Below are 18,359 nucleotides of genomic sequence, written 5' to 3' on the forward strand. Positions count from 1 at the left end.
CTTTCTGCATCCTTGGGCTGGGCCCCCTGCTTGGCATACAGTAGATTCACCATGGAAGCTTCCTGAAGGAATGAATAGGTGACTGAGTGAATGGTAGATATGCATTTCAGAAATGTAAGTCTGTGCCAACCTATTAAAATAGGATTTAAAAATCAGAGGTACAGAACACTTCCCTGGTAACTGCTCCCCACGGTATACCCAGCTGTTGGGTGCTTCAAGGCAAGGAGCTTCAAGGCAAGGAGCTGTTTCTTTCACTCGAGTGAAAATGAATCAGGAATGTCAAGTTAACTGCAGTGACAAATTCATTAGCATCTTTGGGTGGGAAGTGTTCACATAACTTGCACCTTACTGAATCCTCATTAAAGAGGACAAGAGAGGGCTTCCCTGGTGGCGCAGTGGTTGAGAGTCCGCCTGCCGATGCAGGGGAAACGGGTTCGTGCCCCGGTCCGGGAGGGTCCCACATGCCGCGGAGCGGCTGGGCCCGTGAGCCACGGACGCTGAGCCTGTGCGTCCGGAGCCTGTGCTCCACAACGGGAGAGGCCACAACAGTGAGAGGCCCGCGTACCGCAAAAAATAAAAATAAAAAATAAATAAAGAGGGCAAGAGAGCTGCCAAGTCCTAGTACAATTACTCAGGTAGTAGGACCAATTCATAAAAGCACGGCTTGTCCTAAGAAAGCCAACCTTATCATCATGGCCCTACTCATTTTAAAGCTTGTAACCTACAAAGAATAAATTTCATTGTTGACAATTATGCGTCTCATAGACTAGCTGAGAAGGAACGCTGTCTAAGGGCTAGAGGCTGCAGTGAACAGCACCATTTACCTGGCTGCATGGTACCCCAGTGCTGCTGAGAAAAATTACTCAGAGTCCAAGATAAGCATCTGTGTATTTATACTTCATTCCAAAGGCCAAGACATGGAGGCAACCTAAATGTCCGTTGACAGATGAACGAATGAAGAAGATGTGGCATATATATATATATATATATATATATATATGTAATGGGATATTACTCAGCCATAAAAAATGAAATAATGCCGTTTGCAGCAACATGGATGGACCTAGAGATTATCATACTAAGTGAAGTAAGTCAGACAGAGAAAGACAAATACCATATGATGTCACTTATATGTGGAAGCTAAAATATGATACAAATGAACTTATTCACAAAACAGACTCACAGACGTAGAAAACAAACTTACGGCTGCCAAAGGGGAAAGGCAGGGAGGGATAAATTAGGAGTTTGGAATTAGCAGATACACACTACTATATATAAAATAGATAATCAACAAGGACCTACTGTATAGCACAGGGAACTCTACTGAATATTTTGTAATAACTTATAAGGGAAAAGAATCTGATAAAGAATAGATATATATATATGTATGTATAACTGAATCACTGTGCTGTACACCTGAAACGAAGTCAACGATACTTCAATTAAAAAAATACAGAAATAAAAACAAACTCCCTCCCCCCCCAAAAAAAGAAAAACAAAGGTGAATGCAAGAGCCAACGGTGTCCTAGAGCTCAAGGAGAAGTGGGCTATCCCGTCACACAGTTCATGAAAGACTCCACCATTGATTTCTCGATGAAATGTTGGGGATTTGCTTTAAAATAACTCAGGGCAGGGATGTGTAGCTACATCAAGATTGCCCACAAGCTGGTACCTCCTGAAGTTGAGGATGGGCACACGTCAGCTCACTGTATGGCTGTCTCGACTATTGGGTATGTTTTAAAAATTCTGTAATGCAAAGGATTCTTCCAACTAGAGAATTCTTAAGAAATAAGTCAGGAGCAGCCAGTGCATTCGCCGAATGAACAGAAGTAGATGGTCTTTGATGAGGAACGTTGGGGCAAGGCTGTTTGTTTGCATCATTTTGGGTGGTCTGGGGGTTTTACCTCTCGTGTTTCTGGATAAGGAGGGTCAGCTGAGCAGAAGCAGTGCTAAGCAGGCCCTGCACCCGGGTCTCTGATGACTGTATGTTCTGGACCAGATACTCCCTGTGGCCAAATCTTTTACTGAGATGGTATCTCTTACTAGCCTGGAAAAAGTCCATTAACTCTTCTACATTCTCCTGTTAAAAAAAAACAAAAAAAACCAAGAAAATATGCTTAAATAAAATTTAAAGAAAATTCTTTCTAGTCAGTTAAAATATTACATTTCCTTTCTGAAGAAAATACACGGGAATAGAAGCCCTGGGATTAACACCTTTAAATGTCCCTGCCCCAAACAAAGGTTTAGAAGAAAATTACATACTAATAAGAAATGAGGGCTTTGAAAAGTGCATTTGAGACCCAGATGGTAAAGAGTTATCAAAACAATTTTGCTTCCCTAGAAATGGAATATAAATTTCTCTCAGGCATCCTTCACCCACGCACACAGTCACACCTGTGGCGCTCCCCAAACACAGCACCAGGACAGGTGCTGAAGTTCTGGGATAAATTAGCCACCGGCTCTGACCCCAGGACTCCCACACTCATGGAGGACACGAGATGAGCCTGGTCACAGAATAGCACGAAGTTCCTATAACGTACAAAATGCATAAGAACCCAAGCAAGCACAAGAGAGTAATAATAGCCTTGCATATACTGGGTGTTTTTGCTGGGTCTGGCATTGGGCCCAGAGCATTTCTCATCTTTTGTAACTTAATTTAGGGACAGGATACTATTATTCCCATTTCACAGATGAGGAAACTGAGTCCATATCACACAGCTGGTGAATGACTGAGCAGGGATTTGAACTCAGCCATCTAATTCCAGGGCCTGTGTTTTAACTTCATAATAGGCTGTCTCCCAAATCCAGCTTCAACCAGTAGCATAATAATTAGACCAGCAGTAATTAAACCCACGGTAATTAAAACATCAGCCTCAGTGTACTATCCCACTGACTGGCTCTGCTGTCTTTTTTCCATCTGGGGAAATACTGTCCATGCAGTGGGTTACCCGAAAGTTCAACATTTTGTTCAATAAGAAATGTATGATGTTTTTCTTTCCACACAAAAGCTATAATCTCTCCAGGTCCAACACCTGAGGATTTGCACTCTCCTGACAGTGAAAAGCAGAATGGTCGGTGGGATGTGGCCAAATGCCAGCTTCTCTCTGAGAGCTCCTGGCAGCAGAATCAATACAGCAGGAACACTGGTGACATTTCTATCCTCTGCGGAGCTGGATCACGTGAGTCAGCTGACCTGAGCCCTTGACGTCGGGAAGCTCAGAGTCGGGATCCTCAAATACTAATCTGTCTGTGCCTTGGGACTGTCACCAGGGCTGTTACTTTTTTGTCCCCAGTATTATTAACAATAACACGTGTTCTTTCCAACATGGAGAGTCAGCCACAGCTTACCACGAGGAGCGGGCAAAACGACAGCAAAATCTGTTAATCCCTAAGCGATGCTGTGGGGTCTGAATACCTACCCAGGACTTTATTTACTCTCCTAAAGTTTTACTGGGAAAAACCAAGAGCAAAACGGAGAGGCTGGCTGGCTCTCTTCATGCCAAGAGTGCCTTCTGACAGCGGTCCTCTCTTTCCAAAAGGCTCACGAGGGCCGCCTGGTCTCCTCCTGGGACAGCCCTGATCTGTTGCAGCTCTCACTCACGAAGCCCGTGCCAGGACCAGAAATCTGGTGCATTACTGCACACCAGTGATGCACTGTGTGTACAGGCACAGGTAAAATGCCTCAGGCAGGCCTCATAAAAATAGTGACAGTCTCATAAACTACTTTCACAGTCATCTAGGAATTTATTCGGTCTGGGTTAATGACACTCACACTCAAGCTTACATGCAAAAACACCCACAAATTCACCCAAGAATATCGAGACAGAGATCATAAACCCTAGGCATACATCGCCACACACACATGCACGCACATACATATATGCACATATATATTTACATTTTTAACCACTATATATATTAAACATATATTGTGCCAAGCACTGGCTTTCCATGAATTAGATCATGAAATTTCCATCATGCCCCTTTTAGTGTGGGGACTCTATTACCCCCATTTTACAGGTGAGGCAACTGAGTCTCAGAGAAGTTAGGCAATTTGATTAAATTCTCAGAGCTGATGGGTAGTGGAACTGGAATGCAAGTCCACGTGAGCCTGAGTCTAAGGCCTGTGCTTCAAGCCCCCGTTTGCCCTGCTTACTGGAAACTCAGCCGCCGCATCAAGAGGTCGAAGGAAGACAGCGTTAGTTCACTGGAACCCAGCACAAAAGAAGAGACAGGACTTAGCTCAGAAAGAGGAGAAATTTACTGAAACAGTTCAGGAAAATGACTCCTCCATCAGAGAGAGCCGCATTTGAGGCATTACCTGGATTTTAGAGTAATCTTGCAGCAGCATTTTCGCTGCCTCTGGCTTCAGTTCCCCTTTGAAAATAGCACTTTTTATCTGGGTAAAAAAGATACCGTGCAGTTCATTCCTCTGGAAAATGGCCAGCTGCCTGTGGGCCTTGGCAAAGTCTTCCTCCTGCTGCAGAGCAAGGGACCTCCTCAGGTGCTCCTGTTCTAGGCCATGGAGGGTCCGCAGGAGGCTGCTGCATTCGATAGCGGACTGTGGAGGAGAGGGGGGCACGTGGGAGGTGACACACTGGTCAGGCAGGCAAGGCATATTGTGCAACATGCCAGCACACGCGTGCACGCACGTGCACATGTACACACACGCATGCGCGCACAGCACACATGCACGCACCAACCCACGTGCACGGTGCATATAAATGCACATACAGGCACACACGCATGTACACAGAGGACACATACATGCACCATCAGCATACACAGTGCATATCAATGCACATACACGCACACACATGCATGCACGTGCAAGGCACATACACATACGCTCAGCACACAGACATGCACCAACACACACGTGCACACATACACATGCACAGTGCATATAAATGCACACAGCAACAAGCAATGCGCATACACGCACAAAGATACAGGCACACACAGCAACACAAATACAGCGCACGCATGTGCACACCCACATGGAACACACACATGTATACACACAGGCATACACACACACTGAATCCCAAATTTGCCATGAGGAAGCTGCTAAACTCTGGGAAATGCTGTTGTAACCTGTCCTCCCTGTTATCTTAACGTTTTCCAGAACCATCTCAAAGAAAAAAATTCACAAGAGTGGAAATTTTCAAATCAAACTGCCTGAAAATAGCCCGCAAAATGGAAACATCAGTGGACTGTGCTGTTAGGCTCTCAAGCTTATTTCCATCATCTTTCATCCTTAACTTCGATGAAGAGAAAGATACGAGCAATCAGGCCCAAGCTGATAACATTTGCGTTAAAAGGGAGGCAAAGGGGAAGTAGGAAGTGGCTCCTGGGGTGCCTCCACTTTATGTGGTCCAGAGGGAGGGCAGCAGGGGGGAGACACGCCTTCACTAAGTCCCTGATGCCTCTGCACTCCCATTACCTCAAAAGACTCATGCCGCAGGAGGGTGTCTTAGTCATTCCACGTGCAGAGGCGGAATTCTAAGAAGCCCCCAAGATTCCTGGCCCCCCGGTGTAAGACGTCACAGAAATCCCCTCCCTCTGAGTGTGGACATAAACTTTGAATATGATGGGACTGTCACTCCAATGGTCAGATTATTATGTGGCAAAGCTGAAGGGGTCTTCTCTTCTGGAGAGAAGTAGTTATTCACAGCTGACTTGATCTAAATTACAGAATGCAAGTCACCCACAATGAGGGTGTTGGGCCCCTGGCTCTGGGCATCACAGGGATGCTCTGCTACCAGGGGAGTAGCTGGTGCCCAGGTAGGTCCATTCATCCATGAAAGTGACCTTCTATTTTGACAGTATGGAATTCGACAAGCTCCAAACCTCCATTTATTTTAATTAATAGGAATGAAACAGGGGTGAAATCCATTTAACTCCTCAAAGCCAGGACAAAAAGCAAGCACACAGCACACGTGCACGCACACACACACACACACACAAGCGTACACACGTGCTTGAGTGTGTGCCTACAAATCCTAAAACGTAATTATCTGTCCTTGCTTAGAATAGTATTTCTGAAGAATAAGGCATGAGGAAATGATGTGTTTGTGTCATAGTGAAATGCTCCTTAAAATAACTTTTGATGGGAGTCCCCCCATTTCCATGTATACTGCCCTCCTAAGGGGGTCCAGAGACCCACAGAAACGTGTTCATCCCCTGCTCTAGTTCAATCCTTCTGTGGCACAGATGAGAAGACTAAACCCTAAAGCAGGGGACACCACGGAGGCCTGCCAAGCAGGGGAGGTCATGTGAGGTAGCCTGGGAATTACTGTACTAGGGGGCATTGGGGACTGGGGTAAAGTAGAGAGAGCGAGCCCTGCTTACGGGGTCAGCCACTGCTCAGCCCACCAAAGGGGGCTCTGTAGGGCTATGCACCTGGTGTGGCCATATCTTTCCATTTTTTTAAGAGAAGCTGAAAGTCTGGATTTCCTATCCACAATTTTATATTTTAAATATTGGCAACAAATGTGCATTTTTAAAGGTACGTTAAAATAATGGTCACTCAGCCCCAGCTCCCTATTGAACTTTCCACTAAAATAGACTTCTCAGAGAAATGAGGCATGTTTATCCTTCAGCTTAAAATGCCTAAAAAAGCAACTTGCATGGAGAGATTGGGAGGCCTGGGTCAGGATAGGGAACTTCAATCCTGGCTCGAGAATCGCAGGCCTGTGCCAGGCTGTTCTGACAACTGCTCTTCGCGCTGACTCTAGGCCATCAAAAATGTGAAATCGTGTCAGGAAATTATGACTGTACTAAATGACACTCCCTCTACTCAATTTAGCAAGCTGGGCAAATCGTGAAAATGTTTTATAGAAATAAAACCCCCAGAGATGGTTCCAGTGTAAGAGTTCTTGCCCTTAAGGCATCTTTTCCTTTAAGACACACTCAAAGGAGTTAGGACGCCTCCGGCAGCTCAGGGCAGGATGCGCTGCTGCTGCCTCTTCTCCAAGTAGGTGGGAAGCACGTGGATCTGGAAGAGGTCCCCCTACAAAGTACACACGCTGAATGGCCAGTGGCTGCTTGCAGGAAGCTGGGCAAGACACTTCCCCTCTGGGCTTCTGTTTCTCCAACTTGAACTGGAAAGATTTCACATCCTGACTGTTTCATGTCATGGGCTTCTTTAAAGATTACACTAAATAATGAGACTGGATAGAACAGGGCTGACACTGCCAAGCATCGGTCTAAGTACTAAACAAGTATTGACAGTCCTATATGACAGGCATCATTATCGTCCCCAGTTTAAGGATGGGGAAACCGAGACCCAAGGAGCCTGAACAGTGCACCTTCTGGAGGAACAAAGTGAGATCTAAACCTAAGCCACCTGCCTTCAGAGTCTATATTTGCCACTACCCTTAAGAGCTTCTCATGCAGAAACACTTTACAGACTGTACGGGATCATACAGATGTTTAAACGTGAACAGATTTCACTGCTATACTAATTACTGGAATTCCTAAACTTTACTCAAAAAAACTGATACTCCTCATTTAGCTTTTTTTTAAAAAAACAAAACAAAAAACTAATTCTTGGAGGAATAATACGGCCAAAATATTTTCATGCATTTTATTTAAAGATGACTACAATAAATGAATAGATGACGAAGTCATTCTAAGATGGAATGACTTGCACAGACTGGAAGGGAAATAGCTCTGTTAACTTTTGCAGCTTTAGGCTATTTTTGGAAGTGGATTTGCTCAAATAAGGAGACTTCTCTCTGGACAGGGTGGCCTGGGGGATCCATAGAGATGGTGCCACCCACCCTGAGCCCGGCACAGAGCGAGCAGGAGAACACTGTGTGTCACCCCTTCTCCATGCCCCCAACAACCAGTGTAAATAATGAGCAAACACTTAAAACTGCGCTGCCGCGGGCAGTCTTTGCAACAAAAGCATCGCAAAGGCAGAAGGCCACCAGGATCACGATGCACTGTTGCGTGAGGGTGGCCGTGAGGCTTGATGGTCGGGGCGAGCTGCCTGGGTGTGTGTCTTGGTCCACCCACGTGTCCTCAGGCAAGTGACCTTCTCCCATCTGTTTCCTCACCTGTGAATGTGGGAGCCTATCAATTCCCACTTCACTGAGTGGGTGTGAATATTTGAAGAGAAGGTCCAGGTGATGTGCTCTGAAAAATTCCTGGCCTTCAGTAAATGCTAAGTGTGAGAGCGTTTAATGACATCTGTGATGGTAAGTGGAAACAACCATGATAGAAAGTTCAATGAACTGCATAAACCTTACTCTGTAAAAAAAAAATATATGTAAAAATAAAGCAAAAGGTTTATGCTGAAAGCCGAGGACAGGAGTGGGGTCCCCTTAGCATAGTGGTGTCTGGTCAAGATTGGAGGGATGGGGCTTCCCTGGTGGCGCAGTGGTTGAGAGTCCGCCTGCCGATACAGGTGTTCGTGCCCCGGTCCGGGAAGATCCCACATGCCGCAGAGCGGCTGGGCCCGTGAGCCATGGCCGCTGAGCCTGTGCGTCCGGAGCCTGTGCTCCGCAACGGGAGAGGCCACAACAGTGAGAAGCCCGCGTACGGAAAAAAAAAAAAAAAAAGATTGGAGGGATACAGCCACAAGCTAAGGAATGCTTGGAGCCACCAGAAGCTGGCAGAGGCAAGGAAGGATTCTCCCCAAGAGATTTCAGAAGGGCCATGCCTGGCTGACACCTTGATTTTAGACTTCTGGCCTCCAGAACTGTGAGAGAATAAATTTCTATTGTTTTAAGCCACGAAGTCTGTGGTCATTTGTTACAGCAGCTACAGGAAATCCATACAGGAGCCAAACCGAAAATAAGCCACACCCTAAAATGAGATGTGTGTTGAGGCGAGGGGACCCCAGCTGCAGGGGAGTGGCTGGGGGTGAGACAGCGTGAATCGCACCTCTCTGCTTTAGTGCCCAGCCCGTAGTCTGGCCACAGGTGACCGACCATCTGAGAGCCAGGCGCTGTCACCCTGAGAGCTCTCTACTCTCTCCCAGAGGATTTCTGTGCACGGCTGCCAGTCTGCAGAATGGAGGTTAGGAGTTCAGAAGCTCGTTCCTAAGATGTTAGACCTCCCTAGGATGATAAATTTTCAGAACAGGTTATGTGGGCTCAAGTCACCAGAGGGAACCAGCCATCTCTTCCATGGAGGAAGGTAGAAATCAGACTGGATTTGGTGCGCCTGGGAAAAAACTCTGGCGTGATTCCTTTCAAGATGGAAACTGACACTCTCTTAGGAAAATGGGAGCTGATCTCCGATCACCAGAGACCAGCCCTGGGAAGGCCGAGAGGTCAGAACTCCCAGAACTGGGCACTGTGCACGAGAGCCTACTGCAGCCCACACCCGGGGCTCCTTTCCTGCATTACTTCTGCCAGCCGCTCTGAGAGGGGGGCGCCCTCGGCCTTGACTCACAGACTTAGAGAGGCTAGTTAAGGCCTTCCGGAGCTGAGCTGGAGTGTACTAGAATATGAGTCCAGGTTTCTCTGGCTCCAGAGCCCGTGCTGGAGAGAACTTAGTGCGGTGCAGTCCAGACGGACACACTGACATCACAACCCCCCTGAGCTGTGCTCTTGTGGACATGCTTTTCTGTGAACGAAGCCATTCTACCTGTCCCATGACACCCCACAGCACTGTGAACGTACCTCTATTACAACATGGCTGAATGAATTCACATGTGTTATATGCGAGAATCCTTCATTAGACTGTGAACTTCTCAAATGCAAGAACCATGTCTCAGTGCTCTCTGTACCTTCACTGCCTAGACAGTAGTGATCAGTAAATGCTTTCTAAATGAATTCTGGATGGATGGATGGAGTGTAGATGGGCAGGTGGATAGAAGGGTGGTAGGCGGATGGATGGATGGGTTGGAGTTTGGATGAATGGATGCATGGATGGGTGGTTGAGTGAATAAATGGATGGATGGATGAGTACATGGACAGATAGATGGAAGGGTGGTAGGTGGGGAGAATGGATGGATGGGTGGGTGGATGGATGAATGGGCAGGTAGATGTATGTATGGATGGATGGATGGATAAATGATGAAGGAGGGAGGCAAATGAAAGCCTTCCTTTCAAAGTTGCCTTACCCTCTCACTAACACGTTTCAGCACCTCTTCTGCTTCCTCCATTGCTGCCATCTCCCTCTGGTACTGGCTTTCTGTCTTCTTTCTTGTTTCTAGGTCACACTCAGCTGTCAAGGCCACCATCTTCCGATCATACTCATCTTGAATTTCTTTCTCCAGCAACAGAAACTGCTTTTTGAAAACAGCACCCATCCTCCTCTCTACCTGAGGGGAGAGATGGCCACTGCTGGTCAGATTTTTCAGTAGAAGAGCAATGATGTCTTTGCTGATTTGGGTTCGACAAGCTTCCAGATCTGAGTCTGCCCGATTCAGGGTTGCAATTTCCAGCCTGGGAAACACAAAAGTCAAAAGAATTCCATTACAGAAAATCACAGCAGAAACCAAAGGTCCCTCAGAGCTCTGAGGTTTTAACTTATTTGTAAAGTAAGGTCTTTCTTTTCCTTTCTTCTCTTCCTTTTCTCCCTCTCTTCTGCTCCATCCAGTTATTGAAGGACAGTGACTAAATTAGCAGAATATTATTTAGTAAATTTGCAGGGTACCATGGTGGAAACTACAAGGAATATAATTAATATAAGACATGCTCTTTGTCAACAAGCAACAAGTCAACAAAAACAAGAAGACCAGGAGAAAAATGGTTAAATATTTGGAGGATTTGAAAAATTAGGTTCATTTTACTTTTTTCCAATTAAAAATTAATTTATAGATATGTCAAGTAAATGTAATGTAAGACCCTGGATGGAATCCTGGAACAGAAAAAGGACATTAAGTAAAAACTAGGGAAATCTGAATGAGTATGGACTTTAGTTAATAATAATGTATCAGTATTGGGTCATTAATTTTAACAAATGTACCATAGTAATAGAAGATTTTAATAACAGGGGAAACTATGTACAGGGTATGTAGGAACTCTCTGTACTATCTTCTCAATTGTTCTGTAAATCTAAAACTGCTCTAAAAATGAAGTCTACTCAAGAAATATTTGTGAGATACTTCACAGAGTCACAGGTTCTAAAACTTGATTGTAATGCTGTAATGGTGGTTGTACAGCTATATATATTTACACATATATATCAGACTGTACTCTTAATGTGGGTGAATTTTATGGTTTGTTGGTTATACCTTTATAAAACTATTACAAGATGCACAGGACAAGACTATGTCTATGATAGAAAAATCTGGAAAATAAACACAGAAAAAGACTTCATTCACTGTAGGTCTATCACCCAGTCAGAACCAATGGAGGTATTTTGCTGTATTTGCTTCCAGTTTTTTTTTTGTCTACACATATTTTCCCCATGGATGTATATTGTTTACATAGATGCAAGTATAGTTTTGTCCTGTTTTCAATTAATGTTGTAACAGGCATCTTCCAGTTGTATTTAAAAACTGTAAAAGTTTCCTATGATGGTTGCAAAATACTTCATGATGTGGTGTACCATGATTCAATTAACCATTCTTCTAGTGGTGCACATTTGGGTTACTTGCAAAATTCAAAGTCTAAGATAACCTGAAGTGAACATCTTTGTAAAGAGTTTTTGATATTCACAATGATTTTTTCAGTATGATTTCTACAAAGGGAATCACTGGGTCAAATGCTAGCAATATTTTAAGCCTCTTAGGGCATCCTGCCAAACTGCTTTCCAGAAGTTCCCCAGCAATGCAGTAGGATCCTTATTTCACCCCTCCCTGTAAAATGTTTAAATATATTTAATAATTTGATAGGAGAAAATGGCATCTGACTGTAAATATAAGGGTTTTAAGAAAACTTTATTATGGGGCTTCCCCGGTGGCACAGTGGTTAAGAATCCACCTGCCAATGCAGGGGACATGGGTTCAAGCCCTGGTCCAGAAAGATCCCACCTGCCGCGGAGCAACTAAGCCCATAGGCCACAACTACTTAGCCTGCGCTCTAGAGCACGCGAGCCACAACTACTGAGCCCGTGTGCCACAACTACTGAAGCCCGTGCACCTAGAGCCCATGCTCTGCAACAAGAGAAGCCACTGCAATGAGAAGCCCGCGCACCGCAACAAAGAGTAGCCCCTGCTCACCACAACTAGAGAAAGCCCATGCACAGCAACAAAGACCCAATGCAGCCAAAAATAAATAAATAAAATAAATTAAAAAATTAAAAACTTATGAAAAGAAAAATAAGAAAACTTTATTATGGAAATTTTCAGGCACTTAAAGTAGGTAGAATAATCAGACTCCCAATGTAATCATTACTCAACTTGGAAAACTGTCAATATTTGCCAATCTTGTTTTAGTTACTCCCTTCAAAGTTTGCTTAGCTGGACTTCCCTGGTGGCGCAGTGGTTGAGAGTCCGCCTGCCGATGCAGGGGACACGGTTTCGCGCCCCGGTCCGGGAAGATCCAACATGCCACGGAGCGGCTGGGCCCGTCAGCCATGGCCGCTGAGCCTGCGCATCCGGAGCCTGTGCTCCGCAACGGGAGAGGCCACAGCAGTGAGAGGTCCGTGTACCGCAAGAAAAAAAAAAAGTTTGCTTAGCATTTTAAAGCAAACCCCAGATTTTTCATTTTACCTTTAATTTTCTCAGTATGCATCGTTAACTGTCAACTGTATATATATATATATATATATATATATATATATATATATATATATACACACACACACACACGTGCATATGTATGTCTATATATGTGTATATATGTGTTTATGTATATCAGTTTTGCCTAACCTTGATGTCATTATCATATTCAATACCATTTAACCATATCATATTTAAAGTGTTAAACAATAATTCCAATAATTAATATCAGTTATTATTCAGACTACCTCAAGTGTCCCAAAATAATTTTTACAGTTGAAAGTTTAATTCAAGAACCAAACAAAATCCCACAATGTTGACTAAGTCCACTTTATTCTATATCATTCTGCCCTTCCTTTTTTTTTTTTTTTTTTTTTTTTGCGGTACGCGGGCTTCTCACTGTTGTGGCCTCTCCCGTTGCGGAGCACAGGCTCCGGACGCGCAGGCTCAGCGGCCATGGCTCACGGGCCCAGCCGCTCCGCGGCATGTGGGATCTTCCCGGACCGGGGCACGAACACCTGTATCGGCAGGCAGACTCTCAACCACTGCGCCACCAGAGAAGCCCTCTGCCCTTCCATTTTCCCTTCCATGATTTGTTGGGGAAACCTGGTCATTCATCCTGCAGAATGTCCCACATTCTGGACTTGGCTGATTGCTTCCAAAGGGTGTCATTGTTCCTCTATCCCTTGTATTTCCACAAACTACTAGTTAGATCTAAGGTCTTGATTAGAGTCAGATTAAATTTGTTTTTTTAAAATGTACCATAAGTAGTACCATGTGCTTCCTGTAGGATCATACAACGGGTAAATACTAAGATGGATCACAAGTTCAAGTGGTGCGAGCATGATCTCTATATTATGAAATTCCCTATCTACCTTTCACCTAATGGTTTTAGTATACATTGTAATTGTTACCTAGATCCATGATATCATTAGGGGTTGAAAAATCACACTTTCTAATTCTATCATTTCTTCTCTATTTTTTTAAGCTGGAATTCTTCACAAAGAACTTTCTCTCCTCAATAATGCAGTTACTCTGACATAAAGCTTATAATTATGATAGATGTTTGACTCTTTGCTAGTTAAAGAGCTGGTGTCATAGCAACCTCCCATGGTGACAAATGAGTTGGGGTCTGTTTGTTCATTGGTTTATTTGCTTGTTTAGGTATGAGAGCAAAAGGTTAATAAAACTTTTTCCAACTTCCTGAGAATCTGAGCTTTGGCTTTTACCTGAAAACCTCAGAAGGACAAGAACATCAAATGTCATAAAAAATGAAACCTGATTGGTAAATTACATCTGGATGGGAGGACCTGTAAATGAACCATAAATCCCTAACAGGGAAGCAGACACTGTGCTTTGAACTTTCCCGAGTGAGGTCATTCTTGTACCTGGGCATGTCCCTTGTGGAAATGCTGGAAGCCGTGCCCGCGAGTTATTACAAAAGATGCTGGCAACTCTGGGGTATGAAGCGTTTAAGCCAGGAATGCTCCCATAGCTGCCTGATGTAGACTGAATCTCCTTGCACTAGAGCTGTGTGACTTGGGGAGAAAATACCTCCTGGACAGCTATCGGTTGCAGTGTGACCTGAGGCAAGGGCACCCACAGAAGACTGTCTAATGCTGCCCTCACAGTGGACACGTACTCTGTGTTCCTGCCCTTGAGCTACACAGAAGGGGTCAAGTGTGGCCTATGGGAGTCTGAAGAGTGCAAATGTTGAGATGAATCTAGGAAGACCCCATGCCTCTGCGTAGAATCACTATGAAATTGTACATATTTGGTGGGTTTCAATCGACTACAGCCATTATTCTTTTTAATGCTCAAATTTTACCATCTTAGATCAAAATGTCTCCCGTGTCCTTTAGACCAAATTAATATAGTTTTAAACAACAGCTTGTTCATTTCATTCTTTCATTTCCTCAACAGGTACTTACTGAACATGGCATGTGCGGAGAGTGTTTGCAGGTTACAAAGCAAGGAAAAAGCAAAGAGATGCCTTCAGGTGGTGTGTGCATGGTTAAATATCCAAGGAACCAAACCAACCATGTTCCACAGTCTCAGAAAAGAATTACTTCTCTACTGGGACAGACAAAATAGATTTCACACCTTTAATGAAGCTTTTTGTGGTAGACAAAATAATGCCCCCGGCAAAGATGTTCATGTCCTAATCCCCAGAGGCTGTGAGTCTGTTAGGTGACATGGTAAAGGAGAAATAAGGTTGCAGATGGGAACTAAGGCTGCTAATCAACCCACCTTACACCAGAGATTGATAACAAGGTCTTTAAAAGTGGAAGAGGGAGGTAGAAGAGGAATGGGAATCAGAGGGAGATTCGATGAAGGAAGCGGGGGTAGGGGGGTAGGAGTGATGGAATCATCAGCTTTGAAGATGGAGGAAGGGGTCACGAGCCTCGGAATGTAGGCAGCTTCAAGAGGATGGATAAGGCAACGAAATGGATTCTCCCCTACAGTTGACATCTTGAGTTTTCCTAGCGAGGCCCATGTTGGATTTCGATGTCCAGAACTGTAAGATAATACACTTGTGTTGCTTTAAGCCACCAAGTTTGTGGTCACTTCTTACAGCTGGATATGAAACTCATACACCTTATCTGACTCACTCCATCCATCATTCATTCATTCATTCATTTATTAACTTGTATTAGAAAATGGGTGGCTGCCTATTGGGTAAACTGCAAGTGCTTTGCCAGGTACGTGGGGATTGAAATGAACAGGAGGACATTTCCTTAAGTTCTCTGCTGTTAAATCGCTTCCTAGCTTAAGCAAGCTGGGTAAAGGACTCGGCTTCCCCACCGCACAATGGGGACCATCCTCATAGGTAGTTGTTCAGGGCTAAAAGAGATAAGATATAGAAAATACACGGTGCAGAATCCGGCATTTTGTTGTTTCTAAATACAGTCGTTTCCTTATTCTTTTCTATTCTCTCTCCCAGGAAATTGGTGGCAGAAGAGTCGGTCCTCACAGCTCACCCTTCCCGATCCCCTGGGAACACAAGCTCACAGGCACTTTCTGTTTTAATAGTATTAATGTTAACCACCATGGATAAACTCCCAGAAGTAACAATAAAACTGTCAGGGTGTTCCAAAGCCACAAAAGAAAGAAAAATGTCCCTTTAGACCAATTAAAATAGCATGCAATTAATGAAGGTGTCATCTGTTAATTTCCCAACCAGCCACAGAAGAACTAAATGCCTGTTAAGAATGCATAGTTTGCATACAGGATTGGATTCACTGGTAAAATCCTCATCACCCGCTATGGTACTTTTAATTATTTAGACAACAATGAAATACACATATTTTCCCACTCCCCACCCCCTCCAAAAGTCCCTAATGCCTCCATGAAACGAAGACATTTTGAGTTGCACAGGCTGGACTGGGATTCTTCATCTTCTTTACTACTTCAACCAGTTGGCAAAGTTAGCAAGATTCAAACGCTTCTTTCCTAGAGAACATTTAATTTTTTCAGGTCACAAAAGTGTCAGCTTTTGTCACTGTACTTTAGAGAGGAATGTACTTACTCTGGCCAGTTTTGCTGCATATACATCCCGTACAAGCCATAGCCCTCTTATAAAATGAGTGATTTCACATGGGAGTTAGAACAATGACCAGCACAGAGGGAGCACTTCATAAATATAAGCCATTAAAATGTATTAGTGGCTTTCCCACAATAATATCTTTGCAAACGAAATGGCACAGCTTAACTTATCCAAGAACTGATTAATAATTTGCGTAGCTACTGATGATACAAAAGAAACAAAGACATAGGTGTCTCTTTCCTTATTTATTTTGTATAAAAATGAATCAAGTTCTCACCAAATGGCAAGCAAGGTGTCAGAAAGAAACTACAGTAGGATTTGATACAGAAGGCAGTAGGTGTTCTCCTGAATGAGAAAGAGGACTCATTAACATGGAGGGTAATTCATTCAGAGTGAAAATGAAATGGCCATGGCCATTTTTTATAATACAAATCTCCATGTTGGCTGATGTAAGCATAACAGACCCACAAAAACCAACTGAGTATTAGTGAAACCAAAATTTTCCTCATAGGAGCCAATTTCCATGGCATCTTACTGCAGCAAGATTCCATGTAGAGACCATAAATCATATTTATATCCAATCGATTTGAGGGCCTGGACAATAAGAATTCAGGGGAAAATACCTCCTGGGTATCCTCACTGTCAAAACTGTAATGGCAGGTTAAATCAGAGTAAAACTAACTACTGTGTGTGCGTGAAACACTGGTTGAAGTTATGATAAACCCTAAATTTTTTAGTTTGGTATAAACTCAAGTAGATTGTCAGATCCAGGGTCAGCATCCTTGTCTTTGACGTTTTCCTCTTAAAGATCTCTTGGTTTAGAAGTCAGCTTGGGCCCTCCCTCTCCAAGCTTGAAGCAGAGGCTCATTAACTCCTTCCATCCTGGCGTTTCCACATCACTGCTCACTCCCCAACCCCTCGGTGGCCAGACCTGACGGGACAGCTCTGGAACAGGCGAAAAATGTAAGGGAGAGTTCCTCTCTCCACTTGGCCGTTTCCCAAGAGATGGTGTTTCACTATGTCTGAAAATATGAGCTCGGGAGTCACGCCAACTTAGCTTCCAATCTCAGCTCCCCCTTAGGCGCTGGGTGACTCAGGTGAGTTATTTGATGTCTCTGATCCTAGATCCCTAGTTGGTTAGTAAGAATATTATCACCCATGTCAAATGAAGGCCACTGAGATGCACATGAACTTATCTACAAAATAGAAACAGACTCACAGACATTGAGACCAGACCTGTGGTTGCCAAGGGCAAGGGGGTTGGGGGAGAGAAGGATTGGGAGTTTGGGATTAGAAGATGCAAATTATTATATATAGGATGGATAAACAACAAGGTCCTACTGTATAGCCCCAGGAACTATAGTCAATATCCTGTAATAAATCATAATGGAAAAGAATATGAAAAAGAACATATTTATGTATAACTGAATCGCTTTGCTGTACAGCAGAAATTAATATTGTAAATCAACTATACTTCAATAAAATACGTTCTTAAAAAAATGAAGGTCATTGAGAGGATTAATAGTGCCTTTTATGCACAGGCTTTGTTTTAATAGCTTGATGGATATCAAGCCATTTAATCCCCATGGTGATCTTATAAGGTAGGTGAAGAAACTGAGACACAGAAAAATTACCTTGTTGAAAGTCACAATGCTATTAGGTGGCAGAACTGGGATTTGAAGCCATGACATGTGGCTCCAGAGTCCTGGCTCTATACTCTGCCCCACTGTCTCACACTGACACGCACAAAGCACTTAGCCGGTGCCCGGCACAAAACAGATGCTGGAAAATGTTACTACACATTGTTGTTGCTGTGGTTATGGCCATCAGAGTCTTCCTTGGTGTCATTTTTTTTAAAATTAATTTATTTATTTTTGGCTGTGTTGGGTCTTCGTTTCTGTGCGAGGGCTTTCTCTAGTTGTGGCAAGTGGGGGCCACTCTTCATTGCGGTGCGCGGGCCTCTCACTGTCGCAACCTCTCTTGTTGCGGAGCACACGCTCCAGACACGCAGGCTCAGTAGTTGTGGCTCACGGGCCTAGTTGCTCCAGGGCATGTGGGATCTTCCCAGACCAGGGCTCGAACCCGTGTCCCCTGCATTGGCAGGCAGATTCTCAACCACTGCACCACCAGGGAAGCCTTTGGTGTCATTCTTTATGGCAAGGAAAAGAAAATTTGAAGGGAACA

General features: G+C 44.0%; 1 protein-coding gene across 1 annotated transcript in view; it reads right to left on the bottom strand.

Moving 5' to 3' along the window:
* The window catches only part of EVC2 (EvC ciliary complex subunit 2), a 142,528-nt gene that overhangs the window by 65,419 nt on the left and 58,750 nt on the right, over nucleotides 1-18,359 (bottom strand). The window contains exons 8-10 of the mRNA XM_065877684.1: nucleotides 10,082-10,406; nucleotides 4,322-4,561; nucleotides 1,905-2,080 (exon numbers count right to left, since the gene is read on the bottom strand). Of these exons, the coding sequence (XP_065733756.1) occupies nucleotides 1,905-2,080; nucleotides 4,322-4,561; nucleotides 10,082-10,406 (741 nt within the window). The remainder of the gene's footprint in view (nucleotides 1-1,904; nucleotides 2,081-4,321; nucleotides 4,562-10,081; nucleotides 10,407-18,359) is intronic.

The sequence above is a fragment of the Phocoena phocoena genome, chromosome 5, assembly GCF_963924675.1.
Source record: "Phocoena phocoena chromosome 5, mPhoPho1.1, whole genome shotgun sequence".
NCBI classification, from domain to species: Eukaryota; Metazoa; Chordata; class Mammalia; order Artiodactyla; family Phocoenidae; genus Phocoena; species Phocoena phocoena.